General features: G+C 47.7%; 1 protein-coding gene across 5 annotated transcripts in view; it reads right to left on the bottom strand.

Moving 5' to 3' along the window:
• Nucleotides 1-22,769, bottom strand: part of SLC28A1 (solute carrier family 28 member 1) — an 80,397-nt gene that overhangs the window by 49,886 nt on the left and 7,742 nt on the right. For 4 of the 5 annotated variants that reach the window (XR_006262953.1, XM_043434422.1, XM_043434421.1 and 1 more), the window contains exons 5-8: nt 17,744-17,927; nt 9,569-9,710; nt 8,831-8,944; nt 6,977-7,054 (exon numbers count right to left, since the gene is read on the bottom strand). Coding sequence is in view for 4 of the 5 variants with exons in the window: in XM_043434422.1 (XP_043290357.1) it covers nt 6,977-7,054; nt 8,831-8,944; nt 9,569-9,710; nt 17,744-17,927 (518 nt within the window). In the remaining variant the exon portion in view is untranslated. Of the gene's footprint in view, nt 1-6,494; nt 6,588-6,976; nt 7,055-8,830; nt 8,945-9,568; nt 9,711-17,743; nt 17,928-22,769 lie in introns of those variants that run through there. The other variant, XM_043434424.1, reaches the window with a different exon arrangement.

The following is a 22,769-nucleotide window of genomic DNA, read 5'->3' on the forward strand; positions in this document are numbered from 1 at the left end:
CCTGGCGAGGGGGTGGGCCCAGCAGCAGGCTGGGAAGGTGACACCTTCAGGGCTGACATGGGAGAGAACAAGGGGGCGGGGGCTCTGGTGGACAGCCCAAGGCCTCCTCCCTCATTTCTTTTGGTAACAAAGTTTTACTTTCCTTTGGGAAACCATCCTAACTCCACTCTTAGCCGGAGGCTCCAGGTTTGGTGCATCACACTGAGGTATCTTCCCTGGCTACAGTTCAAGGATGGCATACACCCGCAAGCCAGCCTTAAAAGAGCCCACTCTTAGATTTCCTGCTGGGCTAGTGGAAAACAGGCTCTCTCTCTTTCTGCTAAGGTTGCTAAGCTGGTTGGATATAAGCCTGGTATCTCTCTGCCACAATCTCAAGAGTGCTTCTCCAAGACTAAAACTAAAGCCAGTGCTAAGAGCATAGAACCTGGGGACGTCCCTGGCAGCCCAGTGGTTAAGAACCCACCTGCAAGTCAGGGGACACTGGTTCGATTTCTAGTACGGGACGATCCCACATGCCCAAAAGCAACTAAGCCCGTGCTGTGCTGTGCTTAGTCGCTCTCCTGTGTCTGACTTCTTTCGACCCTGTGGACTGTAGCCCACCAGGCTCCACAGTCCATGGAATTCTCCAGGCAAGAATACTGGAGTGGGTTGCCATTTCCTCCTCCAGGGGATCTTCCCAACCCAGGAATTGAACCCAGGTCTCCTGCATTGCAGGCAGACTCTTTACCCACTGAGCAATGAGGGAAGCCCCACAACTAGTGAGCCTGTGCTCTGGAGCAGGACTTGCAACTACTGAAGCCTGAGAGCCTACAGCCTGTGCTTCTTAATGCAGTGAGCCTCAACAGAGCAGCCCCTGCTCTCCGCAGCTAGACAAAGCCCATGCACAGCAACAAAGACCCAGCGCAGTCAAATATAAATGAATAATTAAAGAAGAGAGAGAGAGACATTTTCTATTAAAAAAAAGAAAAGAAGAACACAGAACCAGGATATAGGTCCTTGGCTAAGAGGAGACTCTGCCCTGGGCCTGCCGGTGTAATAAACTGCACTCCACTAAAAAAAAAAAAAAAAAAAAGAACCAGGATATAAGCAAGGCAAATCCCAGGTGATGTTGGATACTTGGATCCAACGGGACATGAAGTCTCTGGACTTCTCAATTATCAGAATTAATCTTGCTTTTTTGTTGTTTGTTTTTGCTTCATTTAATCAGTCTATTTGAGTGGTATTTCTGTTATTTACAACTGATCCAGTCAGGAGCTGAGCATCCCACTCAGGAAGTACAGCCTAGACTCCCAAATGTGGCCCCACCTACAGATCAAAGGGTCCATGTCTTTGCTGTTCCTCCCAGGCAGGTATAGTATCTGCCATCTGCACCCTTCTATCCTAGAGAAGAGACACTCATTTGGAATATAAGGGCACCCTGTAAATGGAACTGCTGCAGGTCCTACCAGAAGCTATCTGCCTGATTTCTACAAGGAGGGAGTTAATAGTACCTGCTTGTCCTCGGCAATAATCCTTCAAATGATGAGTTTTGGAGGGTGGCTTTCACTCAATCAGAGCACCTGAGTCCCCAGCTTTGGGCGGGATCAGGAGATTCCAGCCCTTCCAATTCCAGTATCCCATGCCCTGGCCTTAGTGACTGGGCCAAGAATGGTCACATGACCCAAGGCAGATCAATCTGAAGCCTACCCTGGAATTTTTTAACTGGAGCAGGCAGAGAAGAACTGGCCTAGTTCTGGGTGACATGCTGTAAGCATGAGTATCTGGTGTTGCTGGGAGCCAGGAGGAGATCTGGTATGAAAGAGTGAAGCTGACACTCTGGGATGAGCAGAGATTGGAGGCTGAGGGCCGTGAGCCTGGCCACTCCGGGGTTTCAGCTGGCACCAGCTCTATCTTGCTTCAGTTAGTGAGCCAAGAAACAGTCTTCCCTTTCTCCTCCCTATAAAGCAAATTTCAAGTGAGTTTCTGTCACTTGCAACAAAATAGGCCTGAGAAATACTGGTTTCTTCTAAACCAAGGGAAAAACAAAGACCCAAGGTGTGGGGCCCCTTCATTTCCACTGTCTACCAAGGAAAGGGCTCTGATATCAAGGCACAGGAGCTAATAAGCAAGAGCATCACACCTGTTCCAATCTTGATTCTAATACTCACTAGCTTTATGAACTTCCACAAGCAAAAATCCCTCTGAACCTCAGTATCATCATCTGTAAAAAAGGGATAATGATATTATTTCCCCCATTGTTGCTTTGCAGTCACTAAGCCAGGTCTGACTCTTTTCAACCCCATGGACTGCAGCATGCTGGGCTTCCCTGTCCGTCACTATCTCTTGGAGTTTGCTCAGACTCATGCCCATTGAGTTGATGATGCCATCCAACCATCTCATCCACTGTTGCCCCCTTCTCCTCCTGCCCTCAATCTTTCCCAGCTTCAGGGTCTTTTCCAATGAGTTGGCTCTTCACATCAGGTAGCCAAAGTATTACTTCCAAAGAATATTCAGGGTTGATTTCCTTTAGGGTTGACTGTTTTGATCTCCTTGCAATCCAAGGGATTCTCAAGAATCTTCTCCAGCTATTTTGAAGTGAGTGCCTGACATGCAGTCCTCACTCCATAACTAGTAGCTGTTCCTATCACTTCCTTTCCCTAAGCTTTTCTGCTCTGTTCCACCAGAATTTCAGGTCAGAGTGGTACAATCTCAGATTTCTAGGGGCCCTGGAGCTTGCTGCAAAGCCTGTGTGTAGTTATTGGCTCCAGGGATTTGGGAAGCTCTGGCCTCTGCTGGGGAGGTTTGAGGAAAGAAGAGCTCAGCCCTGGTCTTGGGCCAAAGCACATGCTGCTCAGGAACACACAATCATGGGAATGGTGGCCCAGCCAGAGGGAGACTGGCTGTGTGGGAGTCCAACTCTCTGCCAAGGGCTCACAGAGCCAGTCATTCCCAGCAGGCAGAGAGACTTCCCATGTGCACAGAAGAATCATCATTTATTCATCTCATCATTCAGCAAAAAGCAGTGTCCCAGGCACTGGGCAGGGTTTTTTCAGAGCTTGAGGTCAGTTAACCGACACTAGCGTAAAAACCAGGCTGAGAGTCAAAGAATTGATGCTTTTGAATTGTGGTGCTGGAGAAAGACTCTTGAAAGTCCCTTGAACAGCAAGGAGATCAAACCAGTCAATTCTAAAGGAAATCAACCCTGAATATTCATTGGAAGGACTGATGCTGAAGCTGAAGCTCCAATACTTTGGCCAGCTGAAGGCAAAGAACTGACTCACTGGTGAAGACCCTGATGCTGGGAAAGATGAAGGGCAGGAGGAGAAGGGGACAACAGAGGATGAGATGGTTGGAATGCATCCCCAAACTCAACAGACTTGAGTCTGAGCAAACTCCAGGAGATAGTGAAGGACAGGGAAGCCTAGCGTGCTGCACTCCATGGGGTTGCAAAGAGTCAGACAAGACTTAGTGAGAAAGGCTTTGTCCTCAAATAGCTAAACGTAAAACACAGGTGGCACTAATGGTAAAGAATCCGAGTGCCAATGCAGGAGATGCAAGAGACATGGGTTCGATCCCTGGGTCAGGAAGATCCCCGGAGAAGGAAAAGGCAACCCACTCCAGTATTCTTGCCTGAAAAATCCCATGGACAGAGGAGCCTGTTGGGCTACAGTCCATGGAGTTACAAAGAGTTGGATATGACTGAGTGACTAAGCATGCAAGAGCAAGCACAGCTGCAGCGTGTGGAGCTTAAGCGATGAGCTTCATACAGCTGGTCTCTCAGCCGCATCCCCCTCCCCCGCCTTTGTTCCCCAGGGTGACCTCTCTTCTGGACAGTGGCGGTCTGGTGGTCCCTGAGTCCTCGGTTGTGAGGCGGCCTCCTCGCTGGCCCCCTATTCCAAGCATCCCAGCTACAACCCTCCCTCCCTACTATTGAAATCACAACCACCCCAAAGCTCCAGTCAAGTCCTTCCCTGCTAAAAAATCTTCAATAACTCCTCATCTCCTGGGGGACAAAATCCAGGTGCCTCAGCCTGGCATTTAAGACTCTTTTTTTTTTTTTTTTTGCATTTAAGACTCTTAAAGGCCTTCCCTGGTGGCAAAATGGATGAGAATCTGCCTGCCAATGCATGGGACACAGGTTCGATCCCTGGCCTGGGAATGTTCCACATGTGGCAGAGAAACTAATCCTGTGCATCGCATCTACTGAGCCTGTGTGCCGCAACTACTGGGCCCGCATGCTGCAACTGCTGAAACCCATGTGCCTAGAGCCCATGCTCTGCAACAGAGAAGCCCCCTCAATGAGAAGCTTGTGCACTGCAACAAGAGAGAAGCTCCCACTCTCCGACAGAGAAAGCCTGCTTGTAGCGATGAAGACCCAGCACAACCTATAGACAAATAAATAAAAATTTTAAAAGATATGGCCCCACCACACTTGCAGTTTATCCCCTAATCCATCCTTTCCTTCAAATAGCTTACACTCCCACTGAACTGAATTATGCCCTATTACGTTACACGGCCCAGCACTTTCTCACCTCCGTGCCGTTGCCCAGGCGTTGTTTCTTCCCACTTATCTCTGTGTGTCCAATTTTTTTCTTGCCCTGAGGCTCCAATTCAAACACCACCTCCTTCAGGAGGTATTCTCACTGTCCTTATTTTTAAACCTCTCTCCCTAAATGGGCTCCCCAGGCACTTTCCTTTGAGCCAGTTACACTTGAACCCGGCTGCCTGGGGAGGTCGAACTGCAGGGTGTTGTATGTTTGCCTTGAAAAGTGTGAGAAGCCACCAACTGCCATTCTCTGTCCGGTGGATGTGACAAGTCTCGTGGAGCAGGACTTCACTGCTCCTCCCTGAAACCCTGAGTGGCCCCTACGTGGAGATGCAGATGTGAAGGGAGCTGTCCCTCCCAGCCTCAGCCCTAGGAGGATGGTGTTAGGAGACCTTTGGAGGGGCTGCCAGAGGCTGCCCCTCTGATCATCTCCCTGCACAGAAGTGATCTCAGAAAAACATGATGAACAAATTTGTCCTGAGAGGACAGGAACCTGGTCCCTGTCACTTTCCTCCCAAGGCTGACGTTACTAGAACCCTTGGATGGAGTGGACGTTTCCCAGAGAGCTGCTGGGGCCAACAGATACTGAAGCTCCCAGAGGACCTCACCCTGAGTCAGGGCTGGGGGCGGGCTGGAGGTGTCTGGACTCACGAACTGGCTTGACACCAGCTCAGAAGGCGATGCCAAGTCGATGACTTGTGCTAGAAGCTTCTGAGACCCAACACCCCCAGCAGGATGGGGAGGCTCTGAGAACAATGGCTGAGTGATGGCAAAAAGCAAAAATCTCTGGAACTGATCCTTCACGGTAGCCCCACAGTGACAGTGGTCCAGGACATGCTAGAGTGGGCGGCACCAATTCCCATCTGTGCTGCTATGGCAACAGGGCAGAAACTGGGGCCAGCTAGTGGGGAAGCGGGGCCCAGGGCTCGCTCGCTCCCTCCACCTGGCATTCGGAAGTGAAACGCAAGCCTAAAGCAGCCTCAGGGTCCTGAGACAATTTGGGTGTGAGGCAGGTGGAGAAGCTACACTTGAGTTCTTACTAGAGACACGTGGGTGCCTGGGCAGTCAATTGGACAAAGAAGAAACATAACCACAGTTCCACCCGGAAACAGTGACGCAGTCCCACCATCAAATGCTCAGCACAGGCTTCCCTGTTTTATTTTTTTGGCTTCCCTGTTTTAAATTAGGGCTGGGAACATCCTGGTGGTCCAGTGGATAAGAACCCGCCTGCCAATGCAGGGAACATGGGTTCAATCCCTGGTTTGGGAAGATCCCACATGGCATGGAGCATCTAAGTTGGTGTGCCACAGCTACTGAGCCTGAGAACCACAGCTACCAAGCCTGAGCTCTAGAGCCTGGGAACCACAACTACCGAGCCTACATGCTGCAGCCACTGAAGCCCTCAGACAGCAGACAAGACCCAGCGTGACCAAAAACAAATAAATAAAAGTTAGGGTTGGGGCTCTACAATTACACAATAGTCTTTGAGTCTTTATCTCAGTTTCCTCTATAATATTTTGCACTGCAGTAAGTCAGAAAAACAAATATCACATATTAATGCATATATGTGGAATCTAGAAAAATGGTACAGATGAAACTATTTACAAGGTAGAAAGAGAGATGGAGACGTAGAGAACAAACAAATGCATGGATGCCAAGGAGGCAAAGGAGGGGTGAGATGACTGGGGAGACTGGGATTGCCACGTATACACTACTATGGATGAAACAGATAACTAATGAGAGAACATACTGTATAGTACAGGGAACTCTACTTAGCACTCTGTTGTGACCTAAATGGGAAGGAAATACACAAAAGAGGGGGTATATGTATACATATAGCTGATTCACTTTGCTATACAGTGGAAACTAACATAGTACTGTAAAGCAACTAGACTCTAGTAAAAAATTTTTAAAAATATATTTTGCACTGTGGAAGACACATAATACACACTTGCTGAAAGGAGGAAGGCAAGGACTGTAGTTCTAGGAGAATCCAGAGGAAAGACTTGGAGCTTGCAACTTATCAGGGCAGGCTTCCTGGCAGAGGTGGCTTGGGAGGGCCCTGGAAGGAGGAGCATGCGAGAGGATCATATGTCCCTGTCGCATGTCAGGGGCTAAGGTCACAGCAGATTCCATCCACATGTCCCCACCTACTTTTCTCATCCTCAACCTCCCAGCAATTCTACTACTGGGGGATTCATTTTTTAGGAAAATAATACACATATATCTTACTTATGCAAGTTTTCCAAAATATACTGAAAACATACCCCCAGGTAAACACATTGCCAGGCCCCTCCCAGGACCCCAAGTTTTAAGCCTCATTAGCTTCCAGTAGCTGGGCTCCACCAGCAGGAGCCCTCCCCCTCCACTGGGCCAGGCTTGGACGCCCCACTAGCTGGAGGCACCCGGCAGAGGCTGCTAAATGCTTTGTGAGCCAAGAGTCAAGCTGACCTGAAAGGCAAAGACATCCTTGATCAGAGCCTCCCCAAACACGAAGCTGGAGCCGGACTCAGTGTAGCTCAGGAAGACCTGAAAGGAGAAAACAAACAAATCCAAACCCAGGAGTGAGGCCAAGAAGGGCAGAAGGAGGAAGCAGCAGCAAGGGAACCAGGTTGTGGTGACCTGGAGGAGCCTTGCCTGCTCCCCATGCCTTCCCAGCAGCCCAGGAGAGGAGAAGGTCTTGGAGGCTGCAAGATGAGCCCCCAGGCCGTGGCCTTAGAGCGGGGGCACCATGTGTGCCATTAAAGCCACACTTGCTCCTTCTGAGTACATCTTCCAGAAGAGACAATTGTAAAGAGATACTCTGAGATGAGAGTTGTTGGGACAAGAACAATTAAGAAGAGACAGAGGAGGAAGCAAACAGTGAACTGCCTGGAGAAGGCGGTCAAAGGTGGTGCGCCTGTGCCTCCCTGCCGAGGGCACAGCCCCAGCCTGTCCCACCCCGGGCTCCTGGCCTTGGTGTTGCAATCTGGCCACCCTTCTATAAGAGCCCTGTATTTATTTAGGACCAGAACATGCACTGTGACCGCAGGCCAAGTCGCTTCTGTTGCCTGGGCCTCAATGCTCCCGTTTATAAAATGAGGGGTGTGCCCAAAGCAGCAATCTTCCCAGGTGGCGCTGGTGGTAAAGAACCCACCTGCCAATGCAGGAGACAGAGACGTCAGTTCTATCCCAGGTAGGGAAGATCCCCTGGAGGAGGGCATGGAAACCCACTCCAGTATTCTTGCCTGGAGAATCCCCATGGACAGAGGAGCCTGGAGGACCACAGTCCACTGGTTGCAAAGAGTTGGACATGACTGAGTAACTCAGCACGCACGCCCAGAGCAGCGTCTTTTTGCATCACGACACCCATGCAGGTATCCTTGGTGTGGCCACAGGGCAGGCCTGGGCAGAGCCTGGACATGTGGGTTCTCCCTGCCCCCCCCCCAAAGCCCTCCCTGTAGAGAGTGCATGGAAATTTGAGATAGTGAGAGAGGGATGAGTATAGTATCAACCTTGCGTCCTCCATAACTTATATGTTAAGAAGTAAATCAAGACTGTCCAATGATGTGAAGGAACTTAATGATACTCAAAAATGATTAAATGAAAAAAATAAGGTTAAAATGATAAATTTTGTGTTATGTGGTTTCATCACAATAAATGAAAATTTAAAAGTGTAACTTCAACAAACTGAATATTATTTTTAAACACACATACACTCCAATACTTTGGCCAGCTGATGCAAAGAGCTGACTGGCTGGAAAAGACCCTGATGCTGGGAAAGATTGAGGGAAGGAAGAGAAGGGGGCGACAGAGGATGAGATGGTTGGAAGGCATCACGGACTCAGTGGATGAGTTTGAGCAAACTCCGGGAGATAGTAAAGGACAGGGAAGTTTGGCGTTCTGCAGTCCATGGGGTTGCAAAGAGTCGAACATAACTGAGTGACTGAACAACAACAACACATATATAAACTAATTCACTTTCAATTTTTAAAGCACTTTTAACTATTATAAGTTCCTTTCCTGATGAGGACTGAGGGCAACAAGCCTTGGGCCTGGGTATCCTAGGAACCTTCCTGTTTTGAGATTCTCTTCCACATCAGGCCACCCTCTGAAAGGACTACTTGTTTGGGCAGGTTGGACCAGGCCTAAGGGAAGCAGCGGCTGTGCTGCCCAGCCTCCCACTGCCCAGGGGTCAGGGGCCCCACACACACCCACCATCCTGGTCATAGTCCCTCTGTATGGCCACCTCCCTCCAGTGCAGAGGCTTCTCCACCATCCCCTGGCAACCCAAGATGCCCGGGCAGCTACACCCCATGTACACACCTGGATCTGGTCGCCCAGCCACTGAAATGCAATAAACCCTGGTTCTGTTCTGATGACGATGAGTCCGAGTACAAATTGCAGTCCAAGACCCCAGAACACAGCCCGCCAGGACACCTGCCACCCGAGAGAAAGGTCCAGGTGAGCTCGGCACCTGGGGAGGTCCACAGGGAGGAGGTAGGTGAGGGCAGAGGGCACAGCACTACTGAGGGGCTCTGGGAGCTTCGGTCAGCCTGTAGGATGAGGGCTGGACCCAGCCGGAGCTGTGGGCCTGTTGCCGATGGTTACATCCCCCATGGAGTGCAGAACAGGCCACAAGGCAGCAATGGGCCTGGGCAGTGGGCAGGGGCAGGGCCAGATCTAACCAAGGACCAGCCAGGAGCCACGGCACTTGGTCCTGGGGCATCACTGGGTGGGTGGAACCGTGGCCTCAGAGCCTGGCCTCAGCGTAACCTTTGTCTGTCTGGACCTTCCCCATCTCTCCCACATAGTCAGGGCTCTGACCCCACTCTGACCCCACTCTCTCCAAGCACTTCCTCCTCCCCAGCAGAAGGGAGCTGGACACCTAACAGCTGGATAACCTCTCGGCACTGAGTGACTTCTTAGCAGTGATCCCTTGGCCCATGTGTGGCTCTGGAGTCTGGGGGGAGGTGTTAACCACTCTGTGAAACAGGGAGGGGACCTGACGCTGGAGAGAGAAGGGACTGAATCCCCCTCTTGGCCTCACAGCTAAGGACTCACTGCGCGGTGATGCTTTGAGAAGGCAAAGAGGAGGCCAACGAACACGCAGATTCCGCCAAAGGACACCAGCTGCTCAGGCCGCCGAGAGGTGTCCAGGGCCAGCCACAAGACCAGGCCCAGGAAAGCAGCAAGGGCTAGACCCCTGCAGGGGAGGGGCAGAGAGTCATTACTGTCAGTATCTCCCCACGCCCACACAACAGCACCCAGGGCCCCAGGGAAGGGTACTCAGGGCTGGTGGGAGGAGAAGGGGGAGAGTGCTGTGTGGCCTCTGACAGACCACCTCGCCTCTCTGAGTCTAGTTTCCTCTTCAGGTAAATGAAGCCAAAGACCCTTCCCACCCCCAATTCTCAAGATTGCTGAGAGAACTAAATCAGAGGATGTGGGTACTCAGCTTAGCATGGTGCCAAGCACACGGCAGGAATTTTCATAGCTGCAGTGATGCTCAGCTCAGCCAGCCTCTGGCCTTGCCAGGGTAAGGTGGGCTCTGTGTGGGCTGGAATTCAGCGCCACGGGCCATGGGCTCAGCTCCCCTAAAGCCCGGAAGTGGTGGTGTCAATCAGGGACACAGAGCTGAGCACCTGAGACCAACAACCGAAAGTGACTTTTACAGCCATGTCTCCTTCCCTGGGGCTGGGATCTGCTTGTCCAGGAGTGTGTCTGTCTTCCTGTATTAGTAGCTCAGTCATGTCCAACTCTTTGCAATCCTATGAACTATAGCCCACCAGGCTCCTCTGTCCATGGGATTCTCCAGGCAAGAATATTGGACTGGGTACCTATTCCCTTCTCCAGGGAATCTTCCCGACTCAGTGATAGAACCTGGGTCTCCCACATTACAAGTGGATTCCTTACCGTCTGAGCTAGCAGGGAAGCCCTGAATGTCCAGGAGGCAGCCTAACAATTTAAGAGCCCAGGTTCAGGGTCTAACCCTGACCCCCTCTTCAACTCCCTGGCTACTACTAGCCACAGCTGAAGTTCACTGAGCTCCTACTATGTGCCAGGAACCATGCTGAGTGCTGAGGGACCTATAGTAATTGTCCTCATCCTAGAGATGTAAAAATTAATTTGCCCGTGGCCACCTGTCTAGAAAGCAGCAAAGCTGAGATTCAACCCAGGCACTCTAGCAGCAAGTCTGTTCTCTTAACTAGTTCTATGTATAGTCACCAGCTGGTAAGAGAAGGACCCAGGAGCTAAACTCAGGCAAGTTAACCCCAGAGTTCACTGTTTATTTCTGGTGTGTTTTCCAAACTCCTATTATGCCAGTTCCATTGGCGTAATTTCTGCCTTGTCTCTGAGACACCTGTATGCCTCTTTACTTACTGTTATCCTTGAGGTTAACTGCATGTTTGGAGGTTTATTTTGGGGGGGAGAGGGTTTTTTCTTTTATTCTTGCAGCTGTAGGTTTTAATTGTATTTTTCTAATTTTTTAAATTGTATTTTTCTAATTTTTAAACTTTTTTTAAATAAAGTTTTTATTTTATATAGGAATATAGCTGGTTAACAATGTTATGATAGTTTCAGGTGCATAGCAGAGTGACTCAGCAATATATATGTATATATATGTGTGTATATATATATATATATATATATATGTACATATACATGCATCCATTCTCCCCCAAACTCTCCTCCCATCCAGGCTGACACATAACATTGAGCAGAATTCTCTGTGCTATACAGCTGTTCTTTGTTGGTTACCCATTTTAAATATAGCAATGTGTATATGTCCATCCCAAACTCCCTAACTATCTTTCCCCCTGGCAATCATAAGTTCATTCTCTAAGTCTGAAGGTCACAAAGATTTTTCTGCTGTTTTCTTATAGTAGTTATACAGTTTCAGGCTTTACATTTAGGTTTATCATCTATTTTCAGTTAATTTTTTAATATAATGTGAGGCATGGATCAAATTCACTTGTTTCTCTCCTCCTCCCTCTTCCTCCTCCTTCTCTGCTTTCTTCTACCTATGGATATCCCATTGTTCTGGCAGAATTTGTTAGGCTGATTATTATTTCTTCACTGAATTGCCTTAGCACTCTTGTCAAAAAAATCAACTGGTTTTATATATGTAGGTCTATTTCTGTACTCTGTTCTGTTCATTGATCTATTTGTCTGTCTTGATGGCAACAACACATTGTCTTAATTACTGTATCTTTATAATAAGTGGAAAATTCTGAAAGAGATGGGAATACCAGACCACCTGATCTGCCTCTTGAGAAACCTGTATGCAGGTCAGGAAGCAACAGTTAGAACTGCACAGGGAACAACAGACTGGTTCCAAATAGGGAAAGGAGTACGTCAAGGCTGTATATTGTCACCCTGCTTATTTAACTTATATGCAGAGTACATCATGAGAAACGCTGGGCTGGAAGAAGCACAAGCTGGAATCAAGATTACTGGGAGAAATATCAATAACCTCAGATATGCAGGTGACACCACCCTTATGGCAGAAAGTGAAGAGGAACTAGAAAGCCTCTTGATGAAAGTGAAAGAGGAGAGTGAAAAAGTTGGCTTAAAGCTTAACATTCAGAAAACTAAGATCATGGCATCTGGTCCCATCACTTCATGGCAGATAGATGGGGAGACAGTGGAAACAGTGTCAGACTTTATTTTGGGGGCTCCCAAATCACTGCAGATGGTGACTGCAGCCATGAAATGAAAAGACGCTTACTCCTTGGAAGGAAAGTTATGACCAACCTAGATAGCATATTAAAAAGCAGAGACATTACTTTGCCAACAAAGGTCCGTCTGGTCAAGGCTATGATTTTTCCAGTGGTCATGTATGGATGTGAGAATTGGACTGTGAAGAAAGCTGAGTGCCGAAAAATTTATGCTTTTGAACTGTGGTGTTGGAGAAGACTCTTGAGAGTCCCTTGGACTGCAAGGAGATCCAACCAGTCCATCCTAAAGGAGATCAGTCCTGGGTATTCATTGGAAGGACTGATGCTGAAGCTGAAACTCCAGTACTTTTGGCCACCTCATGTGAAGAGTTGACTCATTGGAAAAGATCCTGATGCTGGGAGGGATTGGGGGCAGGAGGAGAAGGGGACGACAGAAGATGAGATGGTTGGATGGCATCACCAACTCGATGGGCATGGGTTTGAGTAAACTCCGGGAGTTGGTGATGGACAGGGAGGCCTGGCGTGCTGCGATTCATGGGGTCGCAAAGAGTCGGACACAACTGAGTGACTGAACTGAACTGATAATAAGTCTTAAGGACGGTCAGTGAAATGCATCAGTGTTGTTCATCTTTTTCAAAATTGTCTAGGCTATTCTAGGCTCTTGGGATTTGCATATGAATTCTAAAATCATCTTATTATTTCTATCCCAAAAGTCTGCTAGAATTTTGATTGAGATACTATTAGAATCTATAGATTAACTTGAGGAGAATTGATATATTAATAATATTGATTCACTCAATCCATGAACTTGATATGTTGCTCCATTTATTTAAGTCTTTTTATTATATATTTCTCTCAGCAATGTTTCCTAGTTCTCCATGTAGAGGTTTGGAGGTCTTTTGTCAGATTTATCCTTAAGTATTTCATATGTTTTACGCTATTCTAAATGACATGATTTTAATTTATGATTGTTTGTAGTTAGTATATGGAAATACTATTGTATTTTGCATGTTAAGCTTGTACCCTTCAACCTTGCTAAACTCACTTAGTGGTTATACTATCTTTTTGTAGATACCATAGAATTTTCAAGCTTCCCAGGTGGTGCTAGTGGTAAAGAACCTGCCTGCCAATACCAGAAAAGAGATGAGGGTTTGATCCCTGGATCTCAAAGATCCCCTGGAGGAGGGCATGGCAACCCACTCCAGGATTCTTGTCTAGAAAATCTCATGGACAGAGGAGCCTGGTGGGCTACAGTCCATGGGCTCGCAAAGAGTGAGACAGGACTGAAGTGACAGCACACAAGCACATGGGATTTTCTTTGTAGACAATCCTGTCTGTGGAAAAGGACTGCTTTACTTCCTTTCTAATCTCCATGCCTTTTATGTCTTTTTCTTACCCAATTGCACAAGCTAGAACCTCCAGTACAATGCTGAAAAAAACTAGTGAGAATAGGGGTTTCCCTGGTGGTCCAGTGGCTAAGGCTTCATGCTACCATTGCAGGGGCCCAGGGTTCAATCCCTGGTTGGGGAACTAAATCTCACAAGCTGCAACTAAAGATTCAATGTGCCGAAACTAAGACCCAGCACAGCCAAATTAAAAAAAAAAGGTCGTGAGAGCAAACATTCCTGTATTGTTCTTGATCTCAGTGGATCAGCGCTGTCTTTCACAATTAAGAATGAGGTTAACCATAGATTTTTGGAAGGTGGTCTTTATTAGATTGAGGAAGTTCCCTCATATTCCTAGTTGGCTCAGAATTTTTTTTCAGAAATGGATATTGAATTTTGTCAAATGCTTTCTCTCATCTACAGGCATCATCATATTGTTTTTCTTCTTATAGTCTGTTAATATGATGACATTGATTGATTTTTTTAATGTAAACCCAACTTTGGAGTCCTGGGATAAACCCTTCTTGTTAATGACATATTATCCCTTTGTGTATTATTGTATTTGGTTTTCTAAAATTTTTAAAATAATTTTTACATCTTTGTTCATGAGGGTTATTGGTCTGTACCTTTAATGTGAGTATTGGTATGGGAAAGGGTTAGATCTACCATCTTGCTGTTTGTTTTCTATTTGTCCCATCTTTGTTCTTTGTTTCTCTTTTCTATTGCTCTACCTTCTTTCAGATTGTTTAAAAATTATTCTTTATGTCTTTTTTTTACTTGTTAGCTATAATTCTTTGTTGTTATTTTAGTGATAGCTTTAGCATTTATAGTATACATCTTTACCACAATCTACTTTGAAGTGATATTATATCACTTAAAATGCAGTATAAAAATCTTATAGCAGTCTAATTTCATTTCTTTTCTCCTAGCCTTTGTGCCACAGTTGTTTACTTCTACATATAATATAAACTCCACCACACATTGTTCTATACTTGCTTTATAAGTTGATTTTAGAGAGATTTAAATAATAAGAAAAATAAGTCATTATATCCACCTACATAGTTACCCTTCCAACACTCTTGATTCCCTCATCTAGATCTAACTTCTCATCTGGCATCATTTTCCTTCAGTTTGAAGACTGGCCTTTAATATTTCTTATAGTGCATCTCTGGTTTTTAATGTCTGATTCTTTCAGCTTTTGTATATCTGCAAAAGTCCTATTTCTCCCTTCTTGAAGGATATTTCACTGGTGAAGAATTCTAGATTGACACACTTCTGTTTTCATTTCTGTTTTTTACAGTTTCACTGTTTTCTCATTTGTATTGTTTTTGAGAAGAAATCTAACATCATCCATATCTTGTTCCTCTGAATATAATGTCTTTTTTCTCTAGCTGTTTTTAAGATTTTTCTCTTTATTGATGTTTTTAAGCAATTTGATTATGATGTGCTTTGGTGTGGTTTTCTTCGTGTTTCTTGTGCTGTAGGTTTGTAGAATTCCTTGATGCTTGGGTTTATAATTTTCATCAAATTTGGAATTTCTTATCCATTGTACCACCAGGGAAGTCCAGGTATATGTTTCAATTTCTCTCAGATATAACCTAGAAGTAGAATTGCTGGTTATGGCAACTCTATAGATAACATTTTGAGGAACTGACTAATTGTTTTCTGTTGCAGTTATATCATATCATATTTCTATCAGGAGTATATGAGGGTTTCCAATTTTTCCACATCTTTGCCATCACTTGCTATAATCTGTCTTATTTCATTATAGCCATCCTAATAGATGGGAAATGGTATCTTGTGATTGGTGGGGGTTTTTTGGCTATGCTGTATGGCTTGTAGGATCTTAGTTCCCTGACCAGAGATTGAGCCCATGGCCATTACAAGAAAAGCATCAAATTCTAACCACCAGGGAACTCCCTTATCTGCATGTATCTTTTTTTTTTAAGGAAACTTGATAACAATACCTCAAGTGGAAAACCAGTATCAGTGATTTGTCATAAACAGAAGATGACTATAAAAATAAATCCTCTTCTAAATCTATTTAATAAACAGAAGGCAAATATAAAAACAAATCTATTTATAAAGAAAATGAATTGTTTATAGGCTGACTTAAAGCATTTTGCTGTGGTATGTAGATCTTACTTTGGGAAACACCCTTGTGCCTTGCACCTGCCTGGCTTAGTCACTGGGTATCTTTGGGCACCAGTTTCTTCATCAACAAAAAGAGTACCATTTTAAGCCATAGATCTTTTAAGCCATAGAAACATTTTTTTTCCCCAGCTAAAATATTTTCTGCAAGCTTGTTTATAAAACAGAGTTGCCTGGTGGAAATTGAAATTGGGAGGCAGGGTGTCTGATGTTTCCCCCTCCAATTTCCCTCACCTGCCCTCTAGCCTCCACAGTTTCCAGAGCTCTAAGGAACCCAGTTCAAAAACCAGGGGATCCTGGTGAGACAGAGTGGGACCCTATGGTCTTCTCCTCGACCCCCAGGTCCTTTGCCTGCCTTTTGTCTGTGTAAAACTTTAGTCAAAGAATAAATTTAATCAGAGAAATGAGAAATGCAGAAACAAAGGAAAGCAGTCAAAGGAGACCAAATAACAATAATGTAGAAAAAAAAAAAAAACAATAATGTAGTCATTAAGCAGAGTCAAGGACCTTTAGTTCCTTCTCAAGGGCCATAGATAATATTCTGAGCCATCACCTGTGAACTGTGAATGTCTTACAGATACTGAAACTACCCCCCACCAGGTGGAAGAAGTAACTACATGATGACAGATTACCCATAACACAAGCTGCCACAGTTCCGAGAACTGGCCTCAAAGAAATGGAAGCAAACCGACCCTGGAACTGAAGATTAACTATACCTAAAACAATGAAGGTGATGTTGGTCAGACCACCAGTGACCAATTTGAAGATGACTGTCCGAGATGACTGTGCTGTTTCTGCATGCAGCCCCCTCCCTTGGCCTATAAAAGCTCTCACTCACTGCTTGTCATGGGGGGGAAGTCGGCCTTTGGACCGATGTCCCTGAACGACTTGTCTTGCCCTCAAGTTGCTGGCATCTGAAATAAAGCAAACTTTTCTTTCCACCAACCTGGCCTGTTTACTGGCTTTGGGGCAGCAAGCAGCCAGACCCCACAGCTTTCGGTAACCCAAGGGCTTCCCCTGGTGGTCCAGTGACTAAAGCTCCTTTCTCCCAATGCAGGGGGCCCAGGTTCAATTCCTGATGAAGGAACTAGATACCACATGTCATAACTAAGACCCGGCACGGCCTAAATAAATAAATAAATATTTAAAACAAAACAAAGAACAAAAGGATCTCAAACTGTTGCTCAGGAAAGTGGCTGGCTACATGAAAATCCCTTGTAGCTAACTAAAAATATTAACTAATGGGAAAAGAATTTGAAAAAGAATAGATACATGTTGAAATGGTAAAGAATTTGCCTGCAATATAGGAAACCTGGGTTCGATCCCTAGGTTGGGAAGATCCCCTGGAGAAGGAAATGGCAACCCACTCCAGTATTCTTGCCTGGAGAATTCCATGGACAGAGGAGCCTGGCGGGCTACAGTCCATGGAGTTGCCAAGAGTCAGACACCACTGAGTGACTACCACTTTCACTTTCACTTATGTAAAACTGAATCACTTTGCTGTACACTCGAAACTATCACAACATTGTTAATCAACTATACTCAAATATAATATAAAAAGTTGAAAAAAATATATTGACTCCTGGACCCCAATTCAGATTGCTGAATCAGACTACAGGGGTGGTCCCCAGCAGCTGGACGTCTCACTCAGGCTCTGGGTGTTCTGATCATTGCACTGATATGGCCCTCCCAGCTTGAATGGGCTGGGATCTCTGAATTTAGGAAACTGTTTATTCCTGTCCTCAGGTGTGAAAGCCACCTACTGTAACTGGAGCAGAGAATCAGATGGGAAGTGGCAAAATACCACAAAGATGCCACAAAGCTGCCTCTGAAGCTACCCAGCAAGACCTGCCCAGGGCTCCCAAGAGGCAAGCAAGGGAGTGGGCTCCCCATGACCCAGGAGCTTCAGGTGGGACAAGGACCAAAGTCCTCCTCACCCAGCCCTGGCCGTGGCACAGGAGCTGACTCAGAGGCCCTCTGCCCATGTGCCTGCCCACTCCCATACCCCCTGGGGACTCACTTACCTCTTAAACCAGAGTTTCAGGCAGGGATGCCCTAGAGGTTTGACACACCTCAGCAGTTTTGGCCCCAGCAGCCGCTTGAGCAGGCTGTGGGCCAGGAAGACGAGGACCACACAGGTGAGGACGAACAGTGCCAGGGCCCTCTGGAAATTCAGGATGCAGGCGGCCAGCAGGAAGGCAGTATATGCTGGGAGTAGGTGGAGGATGAAACAGAGAAGGGATTATGGATAACGACAGTGGCCTCTTTGGGACCCTGCTGCCCTACCCACAGCTCCACCTACTCCAGCCAGAGCTCTCAGAACCTTAGTTTCTTCATCTGGTAACGAGCACAGTTGTCTCGGCTTAGAATGTGTGTGAAAGGGCTTTGCAGACTCTAAAGTGCTGACCAAATGTGAGGGAGGTGTTTAAGGAGGACAGCATGAGGCTTCCCAGGTGGCTCTGTGGTAAAGAATTCACCTGCCAGTGCAGGAGACGCAGGAGACTTGGGTTTGATCCCTGCGTCAGGAAGATCCCCTGGAATAGGAAATGGCAACCCACTCCAGTATTCTTGCTGGGATAATCACATGGACAGAGGAGCCTGGCGGGTTAGAGTCTGTAGGGTCATAAAGAGTTGGACATGAGTGAGTGATAGCGCGAGCACGTGAATACACACACACACACACACACAAAAGACAGCATGAATCTCTGAGCATCAATGGAATGCTTGCCATATTCTAGAGCCTTGGTAGGTTCTGAGGAGGACAGAGACAGATAAGTCAGCTACTCCAGAAAAGCATTGACTTCTGTGTGCCAGGATCCCGTTCTGAATATTAATCAATGATCATTTTTCTTCCTGGAATTTCCTTCTCCCCCTTTGCTCTTCTCCCCATTTGAGCAGCTAGGCCCATCTGTGCTCTGCTTCAAGAAAGGAATATGATAGTGGAGAGCAGAGGAGAAATATCTCCCCCTGGCTTACGAATTTCAAGAGCCAGGACCCTTGAGGGGAAAGAGGTGGGATGGAATTGGGAGATTGGGGTTGACACATATGCAGTGCTGATAACGTGTATATAATAGACCACCGGAGGGAACACACTGCACAGCACAGGGAACTCTACTCGACGGACTGGTGACCTGGACGGAGGGAAATCCAGAAGGGAGGGAATGTGGGTACCTGAATGGGTGACTCATTTTGCAGTAGAAGCACAACAGGGCTTCCCCAGTGGCTCGGCAGTAAGTAATCTGCTTGCAATGCGGGAGCTGTAGGAGATGTGGGTTTGATCCCTGGGTCAAAGGACATGGCAACACACTCCAGTATTCTTGCCTGGAGAATCCCATGGACAGAGGAGCCTGGCAGGCTACAGTCCGCAGCGTCACGAAGAGTCGGACACAACTGAAGCGACATAGCGCTCATGCACAAGAAGCATAGCAACACTGTGAAACAGCTACATTGTAATCAAAATTAATTAATAAAAATAAAATAAAGACCTAGTGATTAAAAAAAAAAGAATCAGGGCCCTTGAAGAACGGAAAAGACTTATAGCCTTTCCAGCAGATAAAAAGTTTTGAGGGTCATCCCTACATACTCTGAAGCCAGCCTAGTTAGAGGATGCCGCTGGGTCCCAGAGAAAAGGGCTCTGAGCCTGGGGAGGTGGCAATGGCCTGGGTGTGTTTGTGGCGCTTCAAGTAAAAAGAGCCCTGCCCCAGGGAGGCAGCAACATTTCACAGAGAGGAATGCCACGGGGGTGTGGATGAGAAGAGCCAGAGGAGGTTTCTGAGGTTGTGCACACCTCAGCAGGCATGAAGCAGGCACAGAAGTGATCTCTATGAGAGGCTCAGAGAGGAAGGCCCACTTCCTGGGAGGGTCTCCATGGCTACCTGCAGCGGCAGAGAACGGAGGACCAGTTGGGGAAATGGACAGGCTAGCAGATACTTGAAAATTGATAGTGTATAAGCACCCCCAGATGGCCCAGTGGTAAAAAATCTGCCTGCCAGTGCAGGAGATGCAGGAGACATGGGTTCGATCCCTGGGTCAGGAAGATCCCCTGGAGGAGGAAATGGCAACCCACTCCAGTATTCTTGCCTGGGAAATCCCATGGACAGAGGAGCTCAGCAGGCTGCAGTCCATGGAGTTGCAAAGAGTTAGACACGACTGAGCAACTCAGCACACACTCAAGTACCCACTGGGGACTCCTGTGGAAAGGGATAAAGGAGGTTTCAACTGATAGATAATTCAGTTCCTCCCCTCACTTGGAACAAGGAAATTGAAATAGAAAATAAGTTGAGTTATGGAAAATGAAGTTACCTTTCTCTCACACAGAAAGATGGGGACACCTGTATGGGTGTCAGTCAGAAACACACAGGTGAGGCTCTGCAGGGCAGGGCAGGGATGCAGGCGCAGGGCTGTGGGAGGTCAGAGGAGGGGGAGCTGGCTGGAGAGAGGCGCCAATCTCGGCACTCTATAGCACTGCCAGGATTACTCCTCAAAACCAAACCCTGGGTCAGTACTGTGTGATCCCCCTCCAGAGATGAGAAGCAAACTGATTCACGCAGGGAGGAAATCGGGCTAGGATATCAATCCAGGTCTGTCTGCGGCCAGCAGGGACTGGCACAGCATGTAGGAGATGGGGCTGTGTAGACAGATCCTCCAGGCAGGACAGGGCAGAAAAGCATCTTAAGAAGTATTTTCATCCTTCTAAGATCCCTGTAATCTCTGGTGACAGAACTTTGTTCCTTTGAGGTGCCCCTACACACTCTTAGCCCATGTGGTCCAGCAGAGCCTGACCCTCTTCATGGGAGGAGGACCCAGGGAGGAGCACATGGCCCGAGGTATGCCCATCACAGACCTCCAGAAATACAGGCAAGAGGCGCACTCTTCTGAGACCGGGGACACTGAGGCCCTCCATGTCAGTCAGCCGCCAATATTATCTTGGCATCTGTGGAGAAAGCCTGCCTAAGGTGAGGAGGCCACTGCTCGGAATCAAAGCAAGTGCTGAGAACATGAGCTTGTACCATGCCTGCTTCAGAAAGTCCATGATAAGCCTTATCATAGAAGACACGATACAATAAAGACAGCAGAGACCTGGAGGAAATAAAAATCACCCAAACATGGAGAAAGGAAGGGAGCTCCTGACAGCCAAGACGGAAGGGGAAGTAGGAAGGGGAGGGCCATTTCCACAACCTGCTGGATGGAATTCAACCATTTCTTTCAAAGAAACAAATCTGGGTCTGAGTGAAGGAGGACACAAGGGGAACCAGAAGGCCCTGCTCAGCTTCTGCCACAGGAAGCCTTCACAGCATCCGACATCCATCAGAGGAAGCTGCCAGGGCCACGAACCAGCCCCATCTCAGCAGGGGACCCCACTTTGACTTAATCACAAAGACTGGGGCCACCGCTGACATGTCTCCCCGTCCTCTCCCCTGTGTAGCCCCCACGAAGGTCTGGGCAACCACACCACCTCCCCCTTTTATTTTCCACCTTCTACGCCAAGGCAAGCCTGCAGCTGTGAAGACATGCCCGTGCCTGGGCCCCGGAACTCTGCTTCCCTGTGCCCAGGGAACCTTGCTCCACTGGTCACCTCTGCCACCCCGCTTCTGCCCTTCTTTCCCCAAACTCCCTGCCTCAGTTCAGAAAGCCAGTCAGAGTGTCTCCCTTCATAAACACACCCTCTTCCTGGAAACCGCCACACCCTTCTATTAATATTTCTGTCCAGGACTTCCCTGGTGGCACAGTGGATAAGAATCCACCTGCCAATGATCTAGGAATATTCCACATGCCGCGGAGCAACGAATCCCGTGCACCGAAACTACAGAGCCTTCGCTCTAGGGCCGTTGAGCCACAACTAACAAGCCCCTGGGCCACAACTACTGAAGCCCACACGCCTCAAGCCTGTGCTTCACAAGAGAAGCCACCGCAGTGAGAAGCTCCCGCACAGCAATGAAGAGTAGCCCCCACTTACCGCAACTAGAGAGAGCCTGTGCGCAGTAACGAAAACCTATCACAGCCAAAAATGAATACATAAATAAATGCGTATTCGCACCCAATTCTCCTAAAAAAGTTTCTCAGAAGAGGAGTGTAGACACAGCTTACTGTCTACACTGCCTCTCCTCCTGTTCTCCAATCCAACTGTTGCACCTCTGCCCTAAGTCACCATGATCTCCTTGTCCCTAAAGTCCACAGGCACCGCTCCATCCTTGTCCTGCTGGTCTCCTCACTGCAGAGATGCTGGCCATCTTTCCCTCCCTCTTGCAACCCTTTGCTCCTCGTCTCGTGCTTGCTGCCCCACCTACACCCCTTCTCAGGCTGTCTCAGGGCCCCTCGTCTTCTCTACCTCCTTCTGTGTGACCGGTCTCCACGTTTCCAAACATGAGCCACCTCTCAATTCATTCTCCAAGCACCCCTGGGAAGCTTCTTCTCCTCCTGGAGGGCCTGGCAGCAGTTCCTTCCACATTGTCCAAAACAACTTGCCATCCCCCTCCCGGCCGAGACCCCCTCCTCCAACTGTGGTCCCTGGCTCTAGTGAGCAGCATCTCCCACCCTGCAGAACCCACCCACCAAGCAGAACTCCTCCAGGGCCCCCTTCGGTTATCAGCACAGTGATCAGCTCCCAGGTCTGACTGGTGTGGCTTCCTGAGGATTTCTCAGATCCACCCCCTCCATCCTCTCCACCCCTTCATCTTCTCCCACGTGTATAGTGGCTCTCAATTGTCTCCTTTTCCCGTCTTTCCTGCCTGCCTCCTCTGGGTTTCCACAATGTGAATCCAAGCTTGCCACTTCCCTGTTTAAATCCTTTGATGGCTCTCTCTGGCCTTGGGAGTAAAATCCAAGTCTCTCCAACCCCCCTTCCCAATACCTGGCCTCCTCCTCTGGCACTCCTGGTCTAGAGCTTTACCCTCCAGCCACTCGACTCTTTATCGGCTGCCTGCCCACATGCTGCAGGTTTTACCTCTACCTCCTCACTCCTTTTCCTTCCCCTTTTACCTGGCTAATTGCTGTTCACCCTGAGAGACCAGAATGTTACCTCCTCCTGGAAGACCCCCAACCACCCCCACA

This window comes from Cervus canadensis, chromosome 17, assembly GCF_019320065.1.
Source record: "Cervus canadensis isolate Bull #8, Minnesota chromosome 17, ASM1932006v1, whole genome shotgun sequence".
NCBI lineage: Eukaryota > Metazoa > Chordata > Mammalia > Artiodactyla > Cervidae > Cervus > Cervus canadensis.